Below are 23524 nucleotides of genomic sequence, written 5' to 3'. Positions count from 1 at the left end.
ATTGATACTTACCCGCTTGCATGGATAGGCTTTTTCACTGAAAACATTTATTTTGAACATTGTTGCATGCAGGACTGACATTGCAGGATTGGATAAAAAAGACAGCAAGATTTACTAATCAGGTTGATATCACAAGACAGACAACAAATTACAAAAGCATTTTGTTATACTCTCTTTCATTCCAATCCAGCCTATCATCTCTTCATGACTAAAATAGAGGCCCTCTAATAAGGACTAAGGTGACACAGATCTGATTCATTTTTAATAGAAATTAGTTTGAGATGGCTGCCGTTTTAGATTGCTTATCAATTATGGAAAAACATGATGTAGTCTACATTCTCTCAATCAATTTTCCTGCAGCAAACATTGCTGCATAGCTCTTTGCCTTGAGGGTGTTATACCTCTATTTGTGAGTGTTGATTAGGTAGCATCCTACGCCACGTCGCCAACAGTCACAATTTGGCAGCATCTTACCCTCACTCCACCACCAACAGTCCTCAAGGCGCGGTGGTGTGTCATTGGCTCATAAATAATCAATGCTAAATCAACTGGTTGCTATTTTTTTTTACATTTTAAAACATGCATAGCTCCCTCTTGCTCTGCATATTATTTTAGCCTGAAGGAGGGGGGGTGGGGGGTGGGTGGGCGCAGACAGTGTTGATTGATGGTTGACATGGAAACAACATCTTCTGGATATTCCACAACACACACATCAGCTCCCACTATGACATTGGTTCTCAAAGTGGGGTCCCCAGCAAAATTAGGTATGCGTCACAATCATTTTAACCCCTTTATCCATATTTTATACTTTGGCTATTCAAAGAATAGCAGCACAAGCTCATAGCGTGGCACTCGGTGCCACGCTATGAGCTTGTAGATCTGCTATTTTTGAAAAATCTTGAAAATGTGTGCAAATCTTTAAATCATTTTTTTTAACAGGCAAACATTTTTAACACACATCTTTGCTTCTGGGGGTCCCTGGCACAACACATTTTCAGGTGGGGGTCCGCGGCCACGCCCACATACATATCAATTTGGGGGTCCTTGGCACGAAAAAGTTTGAGAACTACTGCACTATATGATACCTAATAGAAGATGTAATAGGGCCATATTCCTACCAGGCCCAGCCCAGGGTGTGGAGAGGGTGAACCAAACGGGTGTGTCCAACGTTTTTATGATCCCTCCTCGTGCTCGTTTGACCCACCGGATTAACACTTTATGAATTACGTATACTGTCTGAAAGGGAGATATGGGAAGGAATATTGTGGATTACAATGTAACTGCAGGTTGGACCTGAGGTCATTGTATCACTCGTTCTTTTTTTGGTCATATGCTGCATATGATATCCTACTATGTCTATGCATCATGGGCTATATGCATGATGTCCATAATAATAGCATCCGCTCGGCTTCAATACCACCACCACCATGCTCATTTTATTAGGACTCATTCTGGCAACTCCCCTCTCTACGCCAACAGAAGGCACTTGGCCCCCACCCTCGGTCTGAGTTTAGCCGTGTGTGTGTGTGTGTGTGTGTGTGTGTGTGTGTGTGTGTGTGTGTGTGTGTGTGTGTGTGTGTGTGTGTGTGTGTGTGTGTGTGTGTGTGTGTGTGTGTGTGTGTGTGTGCGGCCTACGACGTGCGACGTGCGTGCTCTAAACTCACTGCAAGCGCTCCCACAATAACAGTAGTGACGTCACAGCCACCAGTCTCGTTGGATACAGCTGCAAAACTGAGCGAGAGAGAGAGACTCACAAGCACATAGAGAGAGAGACACCGAGAGAGCGAGCAAGAGTCAGAGAGGAGAGAGAGAGAGAGAGAGAGAGAGAGAGAGAGAGCGCTGATTGAGGCAACAGGGGGAATAGCAGCTCGAGCGGCGGAGAGGAGACAGACGGCCATCTTAGCAGCTATCCGCGGCTCTTAGAAACACATCATCTTCTGGGATATTATTTTATTCTTGTATAGAGAAATATTCCACCCAGCCGACGTGGATAGAAGAAGGCTCCCCCCGCGTGTTTTTAACTCTATTTCGGGATGATGCAGCTCCGAGGGAATAAGCAATTTGCATCCGTGGTCGGACTGGTCCTGGGACTATTATGTGCCGTGGAGACAGAGACAGCTAAAGGTAAGGGATAAGTCGGGATTTACGTGTACATCGTTATGTTGGCGCTGTACCTAACACACAATAAACGGACCGTTTATACACATGTTTAGGCTACCTATATACGTCCGTGTTATAGGGTTAAGGCCTACACGATAAGGATGATATTATAGCTCCTATATAGTGGGTATTCCCACGGGAGGGATGCGCGTTGAGGAACCTGTTCCAGGGATGGTCAGCCTCGGAGCCGCATAGGGATGGATGGCGCTCCGCTCCGCCCGGAGAACAAGTGCATCTATTGCATTTATTATTTAGACGAAACACGTGTTATTTTAACGGCCATCGTCCACTTTTATTTTCTTTATCTGATAACGCGAACGAACTGGGTTATTTCAGAGATCGAGTCCCGATACGGCGTTTGTTCTATTTTTGGGTACCAGTCTGTTTTATTATACAACGCTCGTTGTAATAATCACGTTATTATCTCGTTCGTGTTTAAAACATCTACTCCACAATACGGAGACGTTTAGGACTGTGAACTTATTCACATTTTCTGTCTGTGTTCATTTTAAAAGGGCACTTTCTTTAATCGTTTTTTTTTTTTGCATTGAACATTAGAATATGTCCTCTGAATAATTCATGCCCCTCAGCCCCTGCGTAGGCTATGCGACTTATGATATTCCTCTTTTCTTTCTTTCTTTCTTTCAATATATATATATATTTGTACGTGTTTTTAAAACACCCAGGTTCATCCTTTTCTATTCGTGGCCTAAATGTCTGCTTTGGCAACGTAATGGGCGCGTAGGTCCGAGCTTTGCACGCATTGCAGGTCCTCCTCATACCAACAAGCACTGTTATGTGTGTCGGTGGTTTCAAAAATTCATGTGTTGCGATCACAGGCTTAGCAGCACAGCCCCTTAGCAGACCTACAGACCTAGTTATTATGACAGGAATGGACATATTCACTTCCCTTTGAAATGTAGGCCTGCACTTTGTGAAGAATTATACAGGCCTTTTACTGCAGGGGCGGGGGGGTTCACCTTCCCTTCCCTCTGATGAACATCCCAATTCCTCATAGCATGGATTTATATACAGTAGATATATTGACATCATTCAGATACCTCTGTAGTGTAGATCTGTCCCAAGCTGTTAATAAAGAGCAGGTTGATATTAGTCACTGGATATAGCCAATGTTTCAGTGTCCCTGTGGCAACCTCCAATATACCCGAGGGAATTATGATGAGGAGTTTGTTGTTTCTGTGGCACACCCATTTTATGCTCGGACCTACAGTACAAGGTATTGGAGGCCATGATCAATAAAATGCTAATAAGGGAATGAATCCGTAACCGTAAAAACTTGCTGAAGGTATTGTTCAACAATCTATAATAGGCGTGTTGGTCATGTCAAACAGCTGAAGAAATGTTTTAGCAATGGCCAGTCACCATCTGTAAATCTGTAAAGCCATACGTTGATTTTCATTAGGTCAATCAAAGGACATACTGACGTAGGCCTAGAAATTAGGTGTGTGTGTGTGTGTGTGTGTGTGTGTGTGTGTGTGTGTGTGTGTGTGTGTGTGTGTGTGTGTGTGTGTGTGTGTGTGTACGTGTGTGTGTTAGAAAGGAAGGTGTATAATTGGATAGTCAGGAGCCCACACCTGCTGGCATCCCTGGTCTTATCAGTTATGGGACGTCACCTGTGAAATGGTGTTAGCTTATCATTATTGTCTAAAGTTCAATTGCCTGTGTAGAGTTCCACCACATGTCCTCTCTAGTACAGCCTTGTATGTTTGCTTGTAAGTGTTTTGTAATCCTATTTTCATCAAACTGTATCATCTGAAGCTTCTGGGCCTTTCGTAAGTTGTGCATTGATATTGACAGATGTCAGATGCACAGTAGATGAAACAAGCTGAGGCAGAGTCTGGTGGAGCTACTGGCTGCAGCAAAACATATTCTCAGGACATTCAGTACCTGTGAAAGAGTCACTGCCCTTACGCAAAACATGTGGATTTGCAGACGTTATTCGTTTCCCTTAGACATCAGGTGTGGGAACGTCATATTAGGTTTTAGTCAGTTTTGTGGCCAATGCTTTTTCCTATTCTGCTATGTTGAGCAGCTGCTGGATGTGCCCATATTCCCTCAGAGTGAGAGATTAGGCCTGTGATGCGCAGGCCTTTTCTCTGTACACACAATCCAGACAAAAGGGGCTGACTGCTGGGAACCATTCTCAGCTCATTCATCATCAAATTAAGAAATTCTAGTTGAACAAATTGCTTTGTGTGAAGCCCAAACAAATGCATCCTCTGCAAAGTCCTCATACGTATGAGGCCCCCCTACCAGAATTACTAAATGTTGTTAGTTGATTTTACATGTATTAGGGAAATTTACTTGGACATAGTTGTTGACTTCACAAGATAGAAGTGGCTGTTCCTAATTGTCAAAAAAGTTATTAAAAAAAACTGTACAGAATGTAGCTCTGTTGAGTATAACCGAAAGATAGATTGAGGTTGATCACCACCAATTACCAGGTTGCACCCTGGCTAATATCACACCTTTTATAGCCAATGTTTTGCAGAAGACTCACATTACAAAATGACATGTCATGCTTTGAACAAACAAACAAGATACCTGTATGACGCAGGCCATGTGACACTGTAGAGCTCTATGTCTTGCTATATGGTGATAAAACCAAAGCTATGTGGATACACACAGCTGACAATAGCCACATTGTTCCCCTCTCCCATGCTGTTCTCATAAGAGTGTTGCATGCCATCATTCAGTTCTGACACCAGAGTTAGTTTACAGGCTTGTTTTTCCTTTCAAACCACATTAAATAACACGTTGCCTATAATGACAAACGTAAAAGAAGGCAATAGAGAGAGAGAGAGAGAGAGAGAGAGAGAGAGAGAGAGAGAGAGAGAGAGAGAGTCAGCAAGATTTGGTCATACAATACTCATCTTCATTACCTTAAACCATTACCTTAAACTGTGCATACTGTGCATGCTAGCCTACATCACAGATGTTTCTCTTTGAACATCTGTGGGTTTCCCCCCCCTGAGCTGAGATACATCAAATAAAATGTCAGCTATCTTTAGTCTGTCACCTAGGTGGTTTTGATTGATGAACCCAATTAAATTTGACATTTATTGATTTTTGACTTCAGCCATCAAGTGTCATGCTTCAATGATAGGAATCACAGCTCAGACATGATCAAGCAACAAACACTACTGTGCCTGTGTAACTAAAAAGCCCTGCGATATGAAATGATTATATTGCTTCCTTTGAGCATCACATTGCAATTCTGAGAATGATTAGGCCTAAAGAATTGCCCTGCACTGCCCTTAATAACAATTTGCTTGCCCTACAGAGGCTTTATCTCTCAAAGTTAACTCTTGAATTGTTGCCTGATTTATTCATAGAATTCCCAGTGGAACAAAGAGCTGTTTTGGCCCACAGTTCTGGGCCTAGATTTTGAGCGCACACATCACAATGTGGTCACTGTTAGAGGGACCACAACTCAAGCCCTTCAAGAATGTGTATGATAATCCTCAAAAAGTGCTGTTGTTGGAGGAGTGTTGCAGTTTGTAATGTGTAGCCTACTCAGACAACTGTCTTTAATTTGGGGTTGGTGATGACTTCCCCTCATTGGTTCCTTCAGTGGCTGAATGGAGTCAGTGAACCATCAAGAATGGGTCATTCAATTGTGGAAATTAAAGTCGTGCTCCTCGCTCAGTCAGCTGTCCAAGGAGCTATGTCCAGCAGAAAGAAATCTACATTCCCTTAAACCCTGCCTTTCTCATGATGGCATGATGCACTGTTTCTTACGGTGTGTGTCAATGTGAGGCAGCTTGACCTTTTCTTTTGTGCAGGTAAATGTCAGTCACAATAAGTAATCAAAATAGCAATTGAGTTTTTCCCTGTATCAAGAAATGACACTCAATAGTAATTAGATACAATCATTTTCATGAAACAAGGTTATGGAAACTGCATTGACACCTGTAAAAATAACGTGTCAATGGAAGTAGTTTGGCTATTATCGCAAAACTAACCACTATCCACAATGGATGAAAGAGAAAAGCTTCCTTCTTTGTCCTACTAATGCCCAATTATGTTGATCTCTCAGTGTGGTATTTTTCTGACACAGAAATATTAAACCACTGGCTGTTAATACAAGCCTTACAGCAGAACTGCAGCTTATCTGCCGGTAGATCTGCAGTTCTCCCCAGAGCATCATCGTTGCTGGGAGAAATATGGCTCTCCGGAGCTTGGTGTGTGTGTGTGTGAGTGAACACATTGAAAACCAGGAGTCTCTCCGTGTGAACCATGTAACCAGAGCGCACGTTACCTGCAGTCCCAGAACCGCAGGTCTGATACACTGAGCAGCCCCTGTGCAGAGTTACGAGGCGTCTCACTCCCTCACTCTCACTGGGCCTTTGTGCCATTCACACAGAGCGGTGATTGAGTTGCATTGAAACTTCTATGGCTCCCAACCCCCTCTTCAGAGGAACACCCCAGCCCTGTTGTCGGGAAGGGGGGGGGGGGGTAGTTGGTCAGTCAGTCGGATGGTTGGTTGTGATTGCGTGAAGTAAGGACAAACAAACGTGGCTGGACGGGCAACTGAGAGGCACTCCTGTGTGAGTTGGATGTTTAGGTAGCGGGGCCCCCGAGAGACTGGCCTTGCCTTAATGGCCATCAACGTTTCCTAGAACAGTCGGTGCTCTGTGGTTGAGACGGCATGCGTCAACCAGCAGCACGGGACGTTGCAAGGCAAGGTAAACAGAGAAGTGTGCCTATACCAGTGTTTCAGACCTCAAGCAAAAACTCTGCTGACTACTTAAAACAGGCAAGCACAATGGAAGTCATTCTGTGACTTGCATTGCACCAAAGACCCAATTTTGACATCCGTTTCTGGTCTTTGTGACTGCAAGATATTTTTGTCAAACATCAATAAGTCCCTGAAGCAGCTCTCTGAACCACTATGAAGGGCTGTGTTGGTGATTTTGTGTTGAAAATGCACCTGTGTGTACTGGAAAGGAAAGCAGTTCTGGGCAAGCATAGGAATTTTCCAGAAACCAGCTATACTTTGTTTTTCAAAGTATACATCTTAGGGATAACACTTAGCCAACATTTACAGTAAAATAAACAGATTGACTCAATGTCAATTATAATTACAGCTACAGTATTTCACCATCAATAAACTTACTAAATAAATGAATAAATAAAGATATTCCCATTTCTATGACATCTGACTGTCTTTTTAATACCTGTTGTACAGCAACTCCCATTCCATAATTAAATGAAGCTAGTCCATTGGACACTTGGAACGATACAAGTTGGGAATGCATGCTGGTGGCACCCAGACTGCAGGAATTGAGAATAATTATTAATAGTCCTGAACAGCAATGAGCCAGTCAGCTGACCATGTTCTACCAGGAGTTACCGTCTCAAAAACTGTATAAACATTATTTCCGGTAAAAAGATTGTATCATCATTATTACTTCCAGCCAGGCCTGGGCAGAACTGTCCATTGATCCGTGCAAGACTGGATGCTTAACATCGATGCCAGGAACATGTTGACAGTTTTCATTAGTATTGCTGAGTATGAGGTTTTCACCATGCATACAAACAATGTGGAGAAGTTGATGTCTTCTGGTTGCCAAAAAAAAGGAAGAAAAAAGATAATAATAGTAAACATTTACTGACATCTTCTAATCTAGACAATTAGAAATGAGGATCTACCCATAACGTGAATGTCGGTTCATGTTGTCGTAACATTTAAAAAACTAATTCACTGGTTTGTACATTGACCACATAATTGCGATGTTTGCAGTTTTAGTTAGTTTTAGACTCTGTTGCATGTCATCCCCTCCCTCTACCCTGTTTACAGTCTGTTAATATGCCTGGTATATTATAATGTAATCCCAAATCAATGAGTGTATTATGATTTGAATCCACCTTCAAATATCATACACTAATGACATTTTCTAATTACACTGTCGATGAATTCTGGATCAATTAGTATCTTGAGGCAAACATAGTCAGACATACGCTTGATTTATAATTAGTTGTGCGGGCAGACCTACAAGCTCACAACACATTGCGTTGCAATGTTCTGTAAGTTTGTAGATGTGCTATTCTTGGTGTGAGACACGATGCGTGACCAAGTGTAAATCAGCTTTAAGAAGATATACTTTTTTATTCATGGTTTATTCCATGAGTTCGCAGGAGAAGTACACAGTGTCGAGTAGTGTACTTACTCAACCAGAAGCAGGGATCAGACACATAGATAAGAGAGGGAGCTTGTTTCATAGAGCCAAGCTTTACTCATAACCATAAATACCAGGCCAGCATGTCGTGGTGTATTGAGATATTCAGAATATATCATAGGGCCAACAACATACTCATGTTAATGTTTGTCACAAGACAGGTCTTTACAGGCCTAGCACACACTAACAAGACGGTAGGCCTTATACCTAACAGTGAAAATAAGAAATTAGTCCACAACACAAAAGAAGTGTAAGCCAATAGTTTCACCAACTTTACAATAAGGTGTGGTTCAGTGTTGTATTTGAATGGGAGAAATGATACCTTATCTCCTGCAACCCGTTTGCAGTCCAATGCAAAACAGGAATCACACAATTGAAAATGCAGAGCGCCTCCAGAAAATGCCACGGCCACTGCCACAGACGTGAACTACTGGCTGTGTTCTCATCATTACATAACAACCACTGAGAGGTTCCACAGCCTTATGAATGAGTTCATTTAAAAACGACAGACTGATCATGATCTCAACAACTAGCCTACGCTGTCATAATTTTCTGGTTCATCCCAAGATGACCAGTAGCTTTATGACAGCTTAATGTTATCTTATCTTGTTATGTCTGTCCACTAGTGAAGGTTATACTGTTGCTGGGTATGTGCAGAGCTTTTCAAAAGCAATAGAGACTAGAGATGGAATTCTTTCTTCACATCACACATGTAACAAGGGGACTGTGTGTGTGTGTGTGTGTGTGTGTGTGTGTGTGTGTGTGTGTGTGTGTGTGTGTGTGTGTGTGTGTGTGTGTGTGTGTGTGTGTGTGTGTGTGTGTGTGTGTGTGTGTGTGTGTGTGTGTGTGTGAGAGAGAGGGAGAGAATAGAGACAGACAGACAGACTGATAGATCGACCGACAGACCTTGATCCCACAAGGGAAATCAGTTGTCATGGCAGTATGAAACACAGGACAGAATAGATACAGAAAAGGAGATGGAGCTGTGTGTGTGTGTGTGTGTGTGTGTGTGTGTGTGTGTGTGTGTGTGTGTGTGTGTGTGTGTGTGTGTGTGTGTGTGTGTGTGTGTGTGTGTGTGTGTGTGTGTGTGTGTGTGTGTGTGTGTGTGTGTGTGTGTGTGTGTGTGTGTGTGTGTGTGTGTGTGTGTGTGTGTGTGTGCGCGCGCGCGCGCGTGTGCGCGCACACGTGCGTGTGAGGTGGTGGGGGGGGGCTCATTGAACCATGGGATTACCAGGCCCATTGTGGCCCTGTAATTCTCACAGGAAGTGTTTCAGCATGGTCAGTAGGTCAAACTGTATAGGTTTCAATAAAAGTGTTGGGACTATCATAAAAGGCCTGTGGCTTTTATGTCTGCTGTGGCTTTCAAGAGACTATGTTTTACTGTTCCTTTTGGAGCTATGAATTAGACTACAGGCATTTCAAGATGTAAATTTGGGCAGTTTTTCAGATGTCATCACACTGTTTCATTCCAATGGCTGCCTGCACACACAAAAGAAATCCAATCTGAATTAGTCCATATTGTTGAATCGAAAGGTAAGCTGTTGACATCTGAAAGATGATCCTTTACAATACTTGACTCTTTACAAGGCCAATACAGAAAAAATGTGCTCAACATAAATGGTTATTCTGAGCCTGATGAGTTTCTTGATTAAATTATTATGATTCCCAATCACCTGGGATCCATGCTTTTAGTGAAGCCAGGCTACCTCAAAGTACAGGCCAAGTGTTCAAAATTGAGCTAATTTTCATATGATCTTGCTTATTGTGTACTACTAGTATTAATTTTGTCTTTGTGTTGGCTGCTGGTGGGTGAGACTGAGAACTGGGTAGTAGATATGTAGCTTGGTACAGCAGACCTTGGCACATGGAGCCTCGCCATGGGAATTATCCTTGCCAGAGGTCAGCCATCTTCCAAACCCTGCAAACCCTCCTTTCACTGCAGAATATGAACCGCACAATGTGTTTTCCGATCATCTCAGTTTGGTACATGGAAGTGAATCAAAAGATTTGGCAGGTCTGATTGTGTGTTTAGGTAGGTAGGTACTTTATTCATCCCTGAGGGGTTTATTATTGCACTATTGTATTGTCATGTTCTCAAACAAACATACATATAAAAAAATCTGGTTAGATGGAGAGTAGTCTGTAGATAAACATGAGTTCCTGAAACTGTTACGTTCAGGCTTTCGTTCATGCCACCCATCCCCGTCCCCCCTTCCACAGGACGGGGCGCCGGGGCAGGCTGTTCGTCCATCAGACAGACAGCGGTGCGGTAGAGTTTTTCACTATACAATAGACATGCATGCGTATTGCAATTTGAATTGAAGCAAAGGTATTGTTGTTCCTGGACAAAAGACAGATCAGTGTTAGCACCACATTTAAGTATCAAAAGAAATAAATATGCATGGTCCCAGACAAAGGACAGGTAGGTACTGGTCAATTAACATCTTTTAGTTTGAATAGAAGATACAAATAGTATACACCTACACCTACTATTCATGAACTGCATTAAGTTAAAGACATGCTAGGAAATCGCATATTCGCATATGTGAGTGTACTGACTTAGGATGCTTTGTATAAAACATTACATTTGTGGAAATGTTGACTAATATTTTTTTTACAATTTATTACTTCTACACATTATTATATTACAAAGAAGATCATGCAATTAGATTGTGAATGACAGTGCTTGCTATGTTTCTGTGCAGTCATGTCAGTGGGATCGGATGCACACAGTTGCATTCATATAGTAGCCCATGCGCTCCGCCGGAACCAGAAGCGCTACTGAAAGTTGAGCGTGAACAAATCATTTGAACGCAACATTGCCGTGAATATGAACGAAATCGTTCGTTCACTGAAATGATTCCTACCACTAGAGCCAATTCCATCGTTTGTTTTAAGTCTGGCTAGTCCCTCGACCTTGCGAGTCAATGAAACAGGCGCATCCCATTATAGGATTAAATGTCAGTGGCATTATATGCTGTGTAACAAGATTGCATACAAGGTACGGTGTAGCGTGGCTGTGAGCAGGTCCAGTCACCCACCATCTGTGCATAGCACATGTCTCTATGCGTTTGTCACTTGACACGTTCATTCTGCAGTGGGGTTTACAGGAATTCATATCCTCTTTTTTTCTACCTGCAAGGTTTCATTTACTTTCTGAATGCACTGGGTTTAGGGGCATGCTGGTGGCTCAAATCCACATCATGACCTGCATCATGACCCATGTCACATATCCCCCCTGGTCCCTATTCTCTGTATTTTGTAATACAACAGAAATGCTTAAAACATGTTGCACTGGGTTTAATAGACTGATAGAGCATGTGATATGGCTGTACAGTTAAAACAGCATATTGCTATTTTCTTCTTGATTTAATTTATCGAAATATTTAGGACAACCTCTAAAGTGGAAAATAGCCAAGATATTGATGCATACTAGTGCAGATCTGCGAAGTGACATAGATGAAGGTTAATGACCAATATGTCTAACAGCATTCAAGGTGTAAGGGTCCTGAGGTTGTTGCTGGAAAAGATAGGCTTTATTGTTACCATATTGTTTGCCCTATGGAGCATGCATGTCTGTGGGAATATTGAGTTGTTGTTTTTTTACCGTAATGATACTGCAACCACATGGCCATTGTAACATCCGGTCACCCACTGGTGTGGGCCATTAGAGCAGTGATTATCAGTAGGGTCCGGGGACCCCCAGAGGTCCTTGAGGGGGTTCCAGGGGATTACCCAGAAAAATGAGGAACGTTTGAGAACTACTGCATTAGATTAGATCTCTTTAGCTCACTGACAGTGCACAGTGCACACTCATGCTGACAGTGTGCAAACGTTTTCCAAGCCACTCCTACCTCTTTAACCCACCATGACATTTGTACTCTTTATCTGTCTGCACTGCTGCATGATTAGACACATTAAATGGTTTAAATGTGTGCTCAGTTTTTTTTATTTGCAAACTGCCCTTGAAGTCTTTCAATGGCTTGAACATGGAATTAAATTGGTTTAAGTGTATGGATTTCCCTTTATTTATCTTTTTTTGTAATTTGAGAGAAGCATGAAACTTGTAGATAAAATACTGCAAGACAATTGATTTTATGCTGAGTTTCTGATATGTGTACTGCTGCTTGCCAAATGCTTTGACACAAGTAGGCTATGTCATTACGTAAGTTGTTAGAATGGAAATATGCAATAAAAACAAAGAAACAGCACATATTCACTTACATAACTTTGACCCACATCATTTCAAACCCTGTAAGATTTAGGAATATGTCTGTACATTTCTTTCTTACAGCTACATGGTATGAATTTGTATTAATTCCTCATGTCAGTTTTCATTAGGTGATCATTTTATGTCATTTACAACATTATTATAAACATGGACCAGTCACTCTGCCCCTTTAAAAACTGGAAAACATGCTTTTGGGTTAACTATTACAATCTGCTGTGGAGCTGTTTTCCAAACATTGCATACAGTGTCTTATATGCACCACACCAAGTGCTTCTGGACCCATCGTATTCTATATCGCTTGTTATCTGTCCTGGATATCAGTGAAAATGATCCAGGTTAACGTCCAGACTCATGGAGCATTAATTGATATACCTGATTTATACCATTTGCACACTGTGTTGCGGACTGAAAATAGTAGATATATACAATCTTGTAGATCATCTATTTCCAGTGTGCGACACTAGTGCGCAACTTAGAATAAATAACTCTGTAGGATCCAAGTCATAATTGGTACCTTGTGCACCACATCAGACAAATGGTTTCCCTTATAACGCTGAAGTAAGGAACTGGCAGGCTGCCATGTCAAGCAAAAATGTCAAGGTTGCCTACCTATTTACTAACTACCTACATCAAAGCTCCTTCCCTAATCTCATTCCCACCAATAGTCTGCCCTCCTCAGTGGAGGCAAGCCACTCCCGTGATAATGATTTTTAACACGATAACGCATAACACACAGTTCACACTGTCCAGAATAAGCAGCAGTTCATTATGAATTACCCAATTAGTGCTACCAGGGAAACAGAAAACAGTTGCATTTCGCTAAATTAGTGCTGGATTTGACTGAACGCTCTATGGTACAACAGATGTTCCTCCTATTCATGGTGGCTTGGGGGGGATGATAAAGTTGTTTTGTCACCAGGGCCTTGTCGACACAATTTCACACAATGTATGTGTTCATTTCACGCTTTCAATTCAGTTTCCTTCTAGATTGCATTTCACGGTAGGTGTCACAAAGTGAAACTTTTTTTTTTGGTGTGTTTTTTTCACCCACAATGATCCAAAGGCATTTGTGCCGTCTGCTTTTTGAAGTCCTCATGACTCTGTCTCATCCTCTCCTTTCTTACCTAGTTCCCACTGTTGGTCATGTCACATGTTTTTGCAAGATGGTAAGCTAATAGCTTCATTTAACCACATTAGCCCTGGCCTCCATATTTTGGACATGTTATAGAGGCAAACAAACTAACAAAGGTAGTGAAAATAGCAGATCTACAAGCTCACAACATGAGTTATTTGTCATGTCAAGTATATAAGGCTTAAGTGCTAAGCCAACCATTATTGTCTCTTGTCTTCATTGTTATTCAAAACTGATTTCACTAGGCTGCCCAATTGTGACAAATGACAGTCCCTGTTTGGAGTGTGACTCATGTCTCTCCGATGTCCCTCAGCAACGCAGCATGTGGTTGATTAGCTTGTGTCAGAGTTGTCAGGCTAATAATGCTATTCTGAATATTTTCCGAATTTGTTTCCTATCCTGTTGGGAGACTTAAAATGACATTATTTTAAAATCTCATGACATTATTTTAAAACCAGATTAAATATACTGTTTACATATGTTTGGTGGGAATTGGGAAAACACTCTTCAGAGTCCCTTTGAAAACTCAAAAATAACTGGTGGCTTATGCAGGCTGACAAATATACTGCCCTAAGGAAAAACACTACACACTCCTTCTACTGTGGGGCTGCAAGCAACCATTGTGAGAATAATTTTGAGCAGACCATAAAATGGTGGTAAAAGAATCAGACACATGATGATGAAAATGCAATGCAATCGAAAAATGTTTTGCCTAATTTTCCTTTTTATTATGTATGGAACAAAGACTAATGATTTAGATTTTGGTGATGTTGTAAATGGCACATATTTATTTACATCACTAATAACAATTATTTGATTACTAAACATTAAGTTGATTACATTTCTGTCTATCGATGAATCAATAATTTGATCAATAATTATTCAATAATTCATGACATAATTTATCAATAATTTGATTAATTGTTTTGCCCCTATTCTGTAGTGTACGTCCTTCTTTTATGACTGAAGCACAGCTTATAGGTTTAGATTAGGACTATCTGTTTGACAGGAACATTGGAGCTTTGAAAATGTTGTCCTTGTAGTTAAGTTGGCCATGGCAGACTCAGGAACAAATTTAAGGCCCACGTGTGATGTGACCGTGTTAATAGTTCATGTGAGGGGTAGATATTATTGTAGTCTGGGTTGGCACTGGCAGACAGACTGCCAAACAGTACACTTAAGGCCTCATGAAGACACATAGGAAAATATGTGTATAAGGCTCATAAAGGCACAAAAAAAGGTGCGCATGCTTGTCTTGTTTTAGCAAGGTAAAAATGAACAATAGGCTATGCTTTAAGGTCTGTTTTATGATGCTACTTTTAGCCTATTTGTGGATGTCCTGTGTTTTGTCAGAATTGATGAGGCTGTCATGTCATGTTTGTATTTCTGCAGCGGTATGTAGGCTAAGCCTTGCGTATTAGTCTAAATGCAATTTTCCACATCACATGAAACCACCCTAGTGTACTAGTGTAAGACAAATATCCTACCAACCCCACCCCCTAACAAATAGAAAAGTCTGTTCAAATGAACATTTTGCATGATATCCATCCTTGCTTAATTGTCATTGGAATATAAAAAAAATGCTCTAAACACTGTTATTTTATTCTTGACTCAGACAGTGCCTTTAATGTTCCTAGGATTAATTCTTATTAGATATATCACAATTTACAATTTGGGCACAAAGTTTAGATTAATAAATCTTAAAGGAGACACACCATGAATTTAAAAAAGATATTTGATATTTAATATCATATGGTGTATGTCCCTCAAACCATTTTCAAAAGGTTTGAGCCTAAATCAACACTCAGATATACTCATCCCAAGTCAATTCTCTCAGGCTTATAAAGCACTTTCAGCTGCAATACCAAAACGTCCTGTTGGGCAGAGGGGTGCTGTACTGCGGTACTGAGCAATTCTGTCTGTCAAAATACATGGGCAGAAAGTTTGGTGATGTAAGCAAACTTGCCATTCTGAGATGGCCTGTTTAGACACGCCCATTCTGAAAATCTCTGAAATGAGAATGAATGACTGAATGTTAAAAAAAAATATTTTTGGGGTACAAGAGACACTGGGGAGCCCAAAAAATACCAAAAAAAATTATACATCTGATTCTGAATAATGAAAACCTGAGGGTCTGTCTAATTTATCTCAGGACAGGGGCTGTAAAAGGTGAATTATATAACTGTACCTCTGGGCAAAAAACAAGTAAAATGGAAAGTCTAGTTTCATTTGGTGCCCACGTAATCCCAGTCAAGTACAAATAGCTTATAATTAATTTTCAATGATTGGGTAATTAACTGAGAAATACTATTAAATTATGTAATATCCCTTAAAACAAGACTAATTTCTTTAGCTGAAATTGGCTTTGGCAGGCTGATGAATTCTGTATAAAAGATTTAGCAACCAGTCTGTATATTTTCTCCCCTCGTTTCTTTAACAGGTTTGTGTGTTATGTGGCTTTTTCTGGGACTTCGTCTATTATTGTGGTTGCTAATAATGATCCCTGTTCCTCATATTATGTGGAATCACAGTACTAGCTGTCTGACACCAACTGTACTGGAATTGATGTCTCTAATGCATCAAAATTAAGAGGATTAGCTATGGTAGCCACCAGCTGGACGACCAGTTGTATACGTTGCTATAGCTTCAGATTTATGATTGTATAAACGATTGATGATTCCAGCCAGAATAACATGCACCAGAGAATGATGAAGCTTGTAGGATCACCACTGCATCATTTTAGACCTCTTTTTCCCGTCACACCATAGGATTAACCACTTAAACCGTATACTATCTGGGGTCTCCCAAAGCAGGGCTTTATACTTGATCTGCTCCTTTTCCCCCACTGTACTACAACTATGGACAAATTATGACCGTAGTTTTGGACAAGTTGCGTCTCCTGATTGGCACCACAACAACATGGGGTCAAAGGGTCATTGTGAGGTAAATTGTGGGCTTCCTCTACTTAGTATTCCAGTATCCCTACTACTAGGTGTCCTACTAGCTCTTGTCAGTGTCACATTATGCCACCAATCCCACCGACTCCGGAGAGGGGACATAAACATTGCTGTAGGAGTGCAGACTAGATTCTCCCATGCATCCAACACAGCTATCTAATCCAGCCTGCATGTGTCAGTCACTATACAGTAGCCTTTCATACAGTAGCCTTTCTTCTGCAGCCGCCATCCAAACAGAGCGCTGTGTGCAGCTGGGTTGTTTCCCAGGCTCTCAAGGCAGAACGCTGTAATGAGCTCCACTGCTGCTCCTATAGGCGCAGTTTGCACCTGAATCTCACTGGAGCTGTCGCCATCACCAATGATGTTCCTGTCAAACCCCATTCGTTAGTATGGATCTCGGCTGCGTCCGTTTCTCAGGAAACGTTACCTGGCGGGACATAGGCTTATCATTAAACTTTTTTCAAATAATTCGTAATGGGTTTGTGCCACTGCGGGAAGTGATGCAGGCTCAGCAATTTTGTAGATGATGATCCGAGGTGTATTTCTAGAACTCTGAAGTTTGATTGTGTTGGGCACATGAAACAAAATCTAATCTAATACAATACGGACTCTCTCTCTCTCTCTCTCTCTCTCTCTCTCTCTCTCTCTCTCTCCTCTCTCTCTCTCTCTCTCTCTCTCATTCTCTGTCTTTGTGTCTTTCTCTTCTGCAGTTAATAAGCACAAACCATGGATTGAGACGACGTACCACGGGATCGTAACAGAAAACGATGACAAAGTACTACTGGACCCACCGCTAATTGCACTGGACAAGGATGCACCACTGCGCTATGCAGGTGAGAGAGGAGGCTTGATGACGCTATCCTTTCAGTGCTGTCTCAGCAGCTCAGTAACATTGAATCACTCTCCTCTCCTTTCAGTTACCACATCATAGAAGGTTTAAAACACATGCTAGATACTTTTTACCCTGAAGCTGTCAGATAATTTTCATTAGTGACAGATTTAAGAACATTGCACTTTTGTTTTGAGAGTTTGCCACGGAATCTGTGTGTATTTTTGAGAGACATGATCATGTCTGGATTATTCTTTTGGGTCAGACAGAACATACATTTGTCATATGAAGAGGAATGTGTAAGCATACCTTACATAGCATAAACCTGAGTGTTAACACTTTTTATAGTGTACATCTAGGTTTAAATGGAATTTCTGATCAATTGATTAATATAAGTTCCCAGTCCCATCTATGGTAATTACCAAAAATGTACACGTCTCTTTCCTCTGTACTGCTTACAAGTGATAGGCACTGTTATGCGAAACACACCATATTTTGTGCATACACATATATCCTCAGTGTATGATGATATGACAAAATGTATTATTAACTCATTTTAAATAAAATAAAAGCTGCCAAATACTGTAGCATAAAAATCACATCTTACCTAGTTTGTATATTAACTGTTAAATAATAATTCAGTTTATGTATTTGCAGTGTCAGGCGTAGATTGCTTGGGGGTACGCCGCATGAAGGGTATTTTATGACTTGGCTCTCTACAGCTGGCCACCATATCCACCACCATCAGGACCTTTTCATATTCACATCAAACAAAGTTTGCTTTTAATGTTTTTTTGTCCCCAAAGAGAGGCACAATTAGTGTGCCTTATGTGCCATGGCAGCATTAGACCGGGAGTTTTTAATCACATGGGGATTGACTTTGGCCACGGTTCAAAGCCCCATGGCATCGGGAACGCTCCCCCTCCCCCTCCCCCATCTCAATCTCATGAGCTCTATGATCTTCATACTGCTCCCTGCCTTTCATTCCACTATTATCACATATACCAGAGCCTGACCGATGCCACATTCTTGGGACTGATGCCAATCCCGAGTCCTAGACCACCAATTACTGATGTTTTGATCGATATTTTATCGAAAAGTAACTTTGAAATCAATTCGAAAAACTTGGATTTTCATTAAAATTTCTATTAAAGAACATTTAACTGATGAGAAAACAAATACATACAAATAAACACAATGTTTTGATACCAATGTTGTGAAAAAAGTCAGATGATGGCCAATATATTGGTCAAGCCGAATGGTCTGGCTCTAACACACATTTCAGTGAATACACTGTTAACTTAACTTATTTCAGATTTTGCAGTGTAGAATCGTTTTTGTTTTTGTTTTGTTTTTGTTTTACTGTCCAAACTGGGTTTTACACTCTGTTATAGACGGGTGTGAAGTGACTGGATTTAGATTTGTCCTGACATTTGATTCAATTAGCAAGCACTATTGATTGATAAAATGCACTTGCCCAACATAGAGTCCCCAACATCAGAGTGACTTGAATCAAGTACTGTGCCCATTCATCACTTGATGTCCAGCTCCTTTCTCAGTATATTGGAGTTCAGTTGATAGCTTGGTGCCCTTTCAGCTTTCAGTGGGGGGGGGCTCCCTCTTTGATGAACAGGGCTTTGCAGAATGGACAGTGTGTCCCTGTGAATTGGGTGTCCCAAGAGCCATCAATCTAATTTCACGTGGCAGCAGGGGGGTCTCTGCTCTGCCAACCTCGTCCGAGTCAATCCATCTGCGTGAACAAACAAGTTTAACTGTAAAGTCGACCCACAGGCCTTAAGAGAGGCTTGACCACGCACGCCAATCACTGGATTTGGGCGAGGGAAGGTGCTGGAGATTGTGTGTCTGGACATTAATGTCCATTAATTTGATGAAGGATTGACTTTAAGAGTCCACATGTGTTAACGTACCCATCTTAACGGTTAACCCGTGTTAACCCATTAAGACCTGAGGCCGATCCTACAAAGGCCTTCTAAATCAGCAGTTCTCAAACTTTTTCGTAATTCCAAATTGTTCAACATTTTTCAAACACTTTAAAGATTTTTCAAAAATAGCAGATGTTCAAGCTCGCAGCGCGGCATGAAGTGACGCGCTGCAAGCTTGTATATCTGCTATTTTTTAATAGCCAACGCTAAAATCTAAAATGACAAAGATGCTTTCCTGGTTTGAATGGGTTAAAGGACCATACCGGTGATCTGGCATGTTTAGCACACTGACTACAACTCACAGTATACAGTACTTGACATTACCTAAGCCATTTCCCAAAGCATACCGCAGTTCGTTTGGTTTTTGAGGAAGCCACTGGATTCCTTTCATTTCCATGCATTACTAAATCAATTTGCAGAGACTTCAAACTTGCTTGAGATAGGTAATCCAACACACTAAATATCATTGCAAGGTTGTTGTTGTTGTTTTTTGGTTAAAGTTACATTATCGTTGTATTTAATGCATTTTAATGCACGGATTGATAATGTAAAAGCCTAGCCAAAAATAGTACCTAGAGAAAAGATTCAGAATGAAATTCAAACAGCTGCTAACAGCACAATGACTTTTAGCCAACATTGAATCAATTATTCAGGGAAGTTGTAAATTGTAATGAGAAAATGTAAACAAATGTCAAATCTAAAAAATAAAGCTGGGGTAATGGCTCAGACACAGCTGTGAATAGAACAATGACATGTATTGATGCCAGTGTGGTCCTTTAAGTTCAAGGGGAAATAATGTTTGGACAGTTTAAAACATTGGAAAATGATCTCTGCATTCTTCATTACCATGCTCAATAACAAGGCAGTTTTCATCCACAGTGTCCCAATCCAAGATCTGGGATATTTGCAAGTTAGTCCAGTTAGAACAGTCTAACGACTAAATAAGGCTGACAACTGCTTTCATTCCTGTATACTGTACATTTATTGCAGAGGGAATGTTTGCTGCACAATTAAATACATCACAATTACAGTAAATTCATACTGACTGTTTTATTAACACCCCCACATCCATAATTCTTCAGGTTTATATAAAACCAGCACATACCCAGTCTGTACATTGCCTATCAAGAGGATTAGGATCAGTATATAACAGCTATTGTGCAAAGAACCAAGAGGGTAGTGAACTGAGTTTACATGCCCAGTGATATGCTGAGGAATTGCCCTACCCTGTCATGTATGAGCTGGTCATTAGGGCTAGGGTGAACATGGAGAGGGCAGAGGCCCGCCACAGCTTTCACTGCATGACTGGCCCTGAACAGCAGGCTCTAATGGGAAGTCCATTTCTAATTGCTGAGAGGAAAACAAAATGGACAGCTCAACCCGCAAGAGGCCCTGACTGGCACTCTAAAACAATCAGCCAAGCAGAACGCCACCGTAATGGGAAAGAAGTGCTTGAGCTGTATTGTATTACCCCAGATAGCTTTTAGATGAGTTCTTGGAGCATTTTAATTAGGATTAATAAAGTTCAATCAGTTAGGTTTTTTTTGTATATTGATGATTGATGATGATGATTTGTGAATGGAGCTGAGCTTGATGTATTTATTTCAATTGTCTCAAGAAAGACTGGTATTAAAATGTCTGTTTCCTGTCCGTTGTCATTTTATGTCCTGCTTAATTTCCACTAGTTTCCTATTTCTTCCAAGAGTTTGCCAGAACCAAGTGGCAAAGCCTTGGACTGAAGTGGCTTTTAACAGATCTGCAGATTGTAAACTGTTCTTTTATTTCATCTGGTTGAAGACTTTCTTGGACTGCTGAAATGTACATTTATTCAAAGCTGAATTTAATCTATTCCGCTCAAAGTGAATGTGTATCTGCGAATGGCAAAATATGTATGTCCTTCTTCCTGTCCTCTTTGTATAACCTCTGAACTTCCTTTTCCTTCACTGATCCGGGTCTATCTTCTCTCCCTTCCTGTAGAGAGTTTTGAGGTGACCCTCACCAACGAAGGTGATGATGGGCTCTTTCACCTGCCTTGTGCTCAGTTGTTATTATTAACCCACTAACGCAAAAGCAGCATCCGCACTCTACACAGAAACTCTACACCCGCCATGCTCTGTAACTTCCTTCCCATTTCTTTTTATTTTCCAACTCCGTTTTTCTCACCCTGACTTTTATGGTGCTCCAATAACTGGATGAAAAGTGTGATGTGGGGCTGAGCGTACTTAGAAATATCTGTGCATGAGACATCCATTGTAGTTTGCAGACACTAACAGTTCTTCAGCCAGCACTAGGGAAAAGGAAAATGCTTATCAAGCATATTGCTGCCATTTAGGCAAATACATAAATACTTTCTGTCATACGATCTGGAATGCAAAGCCAATATTAGGCAGATTTTTTCAGACAGTGAACTCTAAAATGCTGAATTTCTTTACTAAATTGAGTTCACTACCTGATAACACCCACAGCAAAAGCAATTGGAGCAGGAATTAATGCTGAAATTGGTATTTAAGAAACAAGATTCAAGATATTTGTCAAAGATCTTTTCACTGTCAAGATATTGACTTTGTTCTTACTAGTGCCTTTTAAGAAACGATCATGTTTACACAGGTAGAGCATAATGACTCCTGTGGACTCCTGACATTTCAGGAGTCTTCAGAGCCAAGTCGCTGAGATTGTTAACTTATGCAAACTCTCTCCGCTGTGAAGTTTCTGTTGTTGCATCTTTGCCTTAGTGGAAGCCTTTAGTTAATTCTCCACCACTAATCTCTTATCATAGCATGGCTGCAGTTATCATTTGATGTGGATGTCAAGCAAGTTGATATTTCTAACCCCAGTTCTCATCCAGTGCTTTTTATTTGACGACTGCTATTGTACTGATTTGGTCCTCTATGATTTCATTTTGTGTTCATTTCTCAGTTTGGGGCGAGAGGCAAAATTGCACAGGAAGACTTCCCTCAATTAAATACATGTTATACTGTATACTGGAGATGTTGTTCCAGTGGAACTCGGGTTAATTTTTGTGTCTCACAGAATTAGGTTTTGATGACTCCCTGAAATGGTGCCGCATCACTTTATTATAATGATGTCTATTGCATAGAATGTTTGGATTTTCTTTGTTGTTTTTTCCCCTCTTAGATAGGCTGCAATTATCATTCACTGCACAGAAAAAATGATGTCTAACACAAATAGTGTTATTCTTCATGTAAATGTAGGCCTTACTCCCTTACCTTTTGGGTTTAGTAATATGATTTCGATTCAATATACATAAAGTACTCCTGTGAAATGCCTGTCCACATCTTTTTTCGGTTTTTACCTGCATGACTGGATGCTAATGTGTTTCAAATGGCTTGGAATAGACACAAAGTCCTTTATGGTACTAAATAGCCACCCCACACACCCTCTCCCAAATCCCCCTCAAGTACTCACCCATACAGTGCTTTGGCTTCCTCCACGGATACCACCCACCCACCCCAGTGTTTTAAACCCCTGGCTGCCAAAACCTTTCGCTGATCTTAATTTGTTTTGTGTGATTATATAGTTTTGTTGTTAACGTATCCTTTGGTTTGAAGTATCAAAACATTCACACATTTCATTACTTATTCTGAGCAAAACACTTTTTTGATTGATATTCAGGTGAGATTTGCGGCTTCAGGATCCATGGGCAGAATGTCCCGTTTGAGGCAGTAGTCCTGGACAAGTCCACTGGTGAAGGGGTGATCCGAGCCAAGGAAAGGCTGGACTGTGAACTTCAGAAGGAGCATACTTTCACAATCCAGGCCTATGACTGCGGCGAGGGCCCCGATGGAGCCAACATGAAGAAATCCCACAAGTAAGTCATCATTACAGGTGGGCATGACCCAACCATTTTCAACCTGGTGTCCCTATTTTGGGCATGTCATTATTTTCTAAACTAAATAGGATGATAATACTTTGCATCCTACATGAGTGCTTCCTTGTGCAGTCCTCCTCTGCCGTAACTTAATCTTGATGGATTTGGCTGCTTTTAAAGTCATCTGAGAACCAGATTTACCATTGCTTGCTTCAGAGTAATTTGAATCTGATGAATCAA

The 23524-nt window shown here is 40.9% G+C and overlaps 1 protein-coding gene across 5 annotated transcripts in view; it reads left to right on the top strand.

Annotated features, from left to right (window-relative positions):
* The first annotated feature begins 1804 nt into the window (after nucleotides 1-1804).
* Nucleotides 1805-23524, top strand: part of clstn1 (calsyntenin 1) — a 40183-nt gene continuing 18463 nt past the window's right edge. For 2 of the 5 annotated variants that reach the window (XM_084069308.1, XM_084069307.1), the window contains exons 1-4: nucleotides 1805-2124; nucleotides 17394-17516; nucleotides 21433-21462; nucleotides 23089-23284. In XM_084069308.1, the coding sequence (XP_083925434.1) occupies nucleotides 2034-2124; nucleotides 17394-17516; nucleotides 21433-21462; nucleotides 23089-23284 (440 nt within the window). In that variant the 5' untranslated portion in view covers nucleotides 1805-2033. The remainder of the gene's footprint in view (nucleotides 2125-17393; nucleotides 17517-21432; nucleotides 21463-23088; nucleotides 23285-23524) is intronic. The other 3 variants (XM_084069311.1, XM_084069309.1, XM_084069310.1) reach the window with 2 other exon arrangements.

Source organism: Gymnoscopelus microlampas (genome assembly GCF_963454915.1).
Source record: "Gymnoscopelus microlampas genome assembly, chromosome: 10".
Lineage (NCBI taxonomy): Eukaryota > Metazoa > Chordata > Actinopteri > Myctophiformes > Myctophidae > Gymnoscopelus > Gymnoscopelus microlampas.
This window is presented reverse-complemented; position numbering and strand designations above follow the sequence as displayed.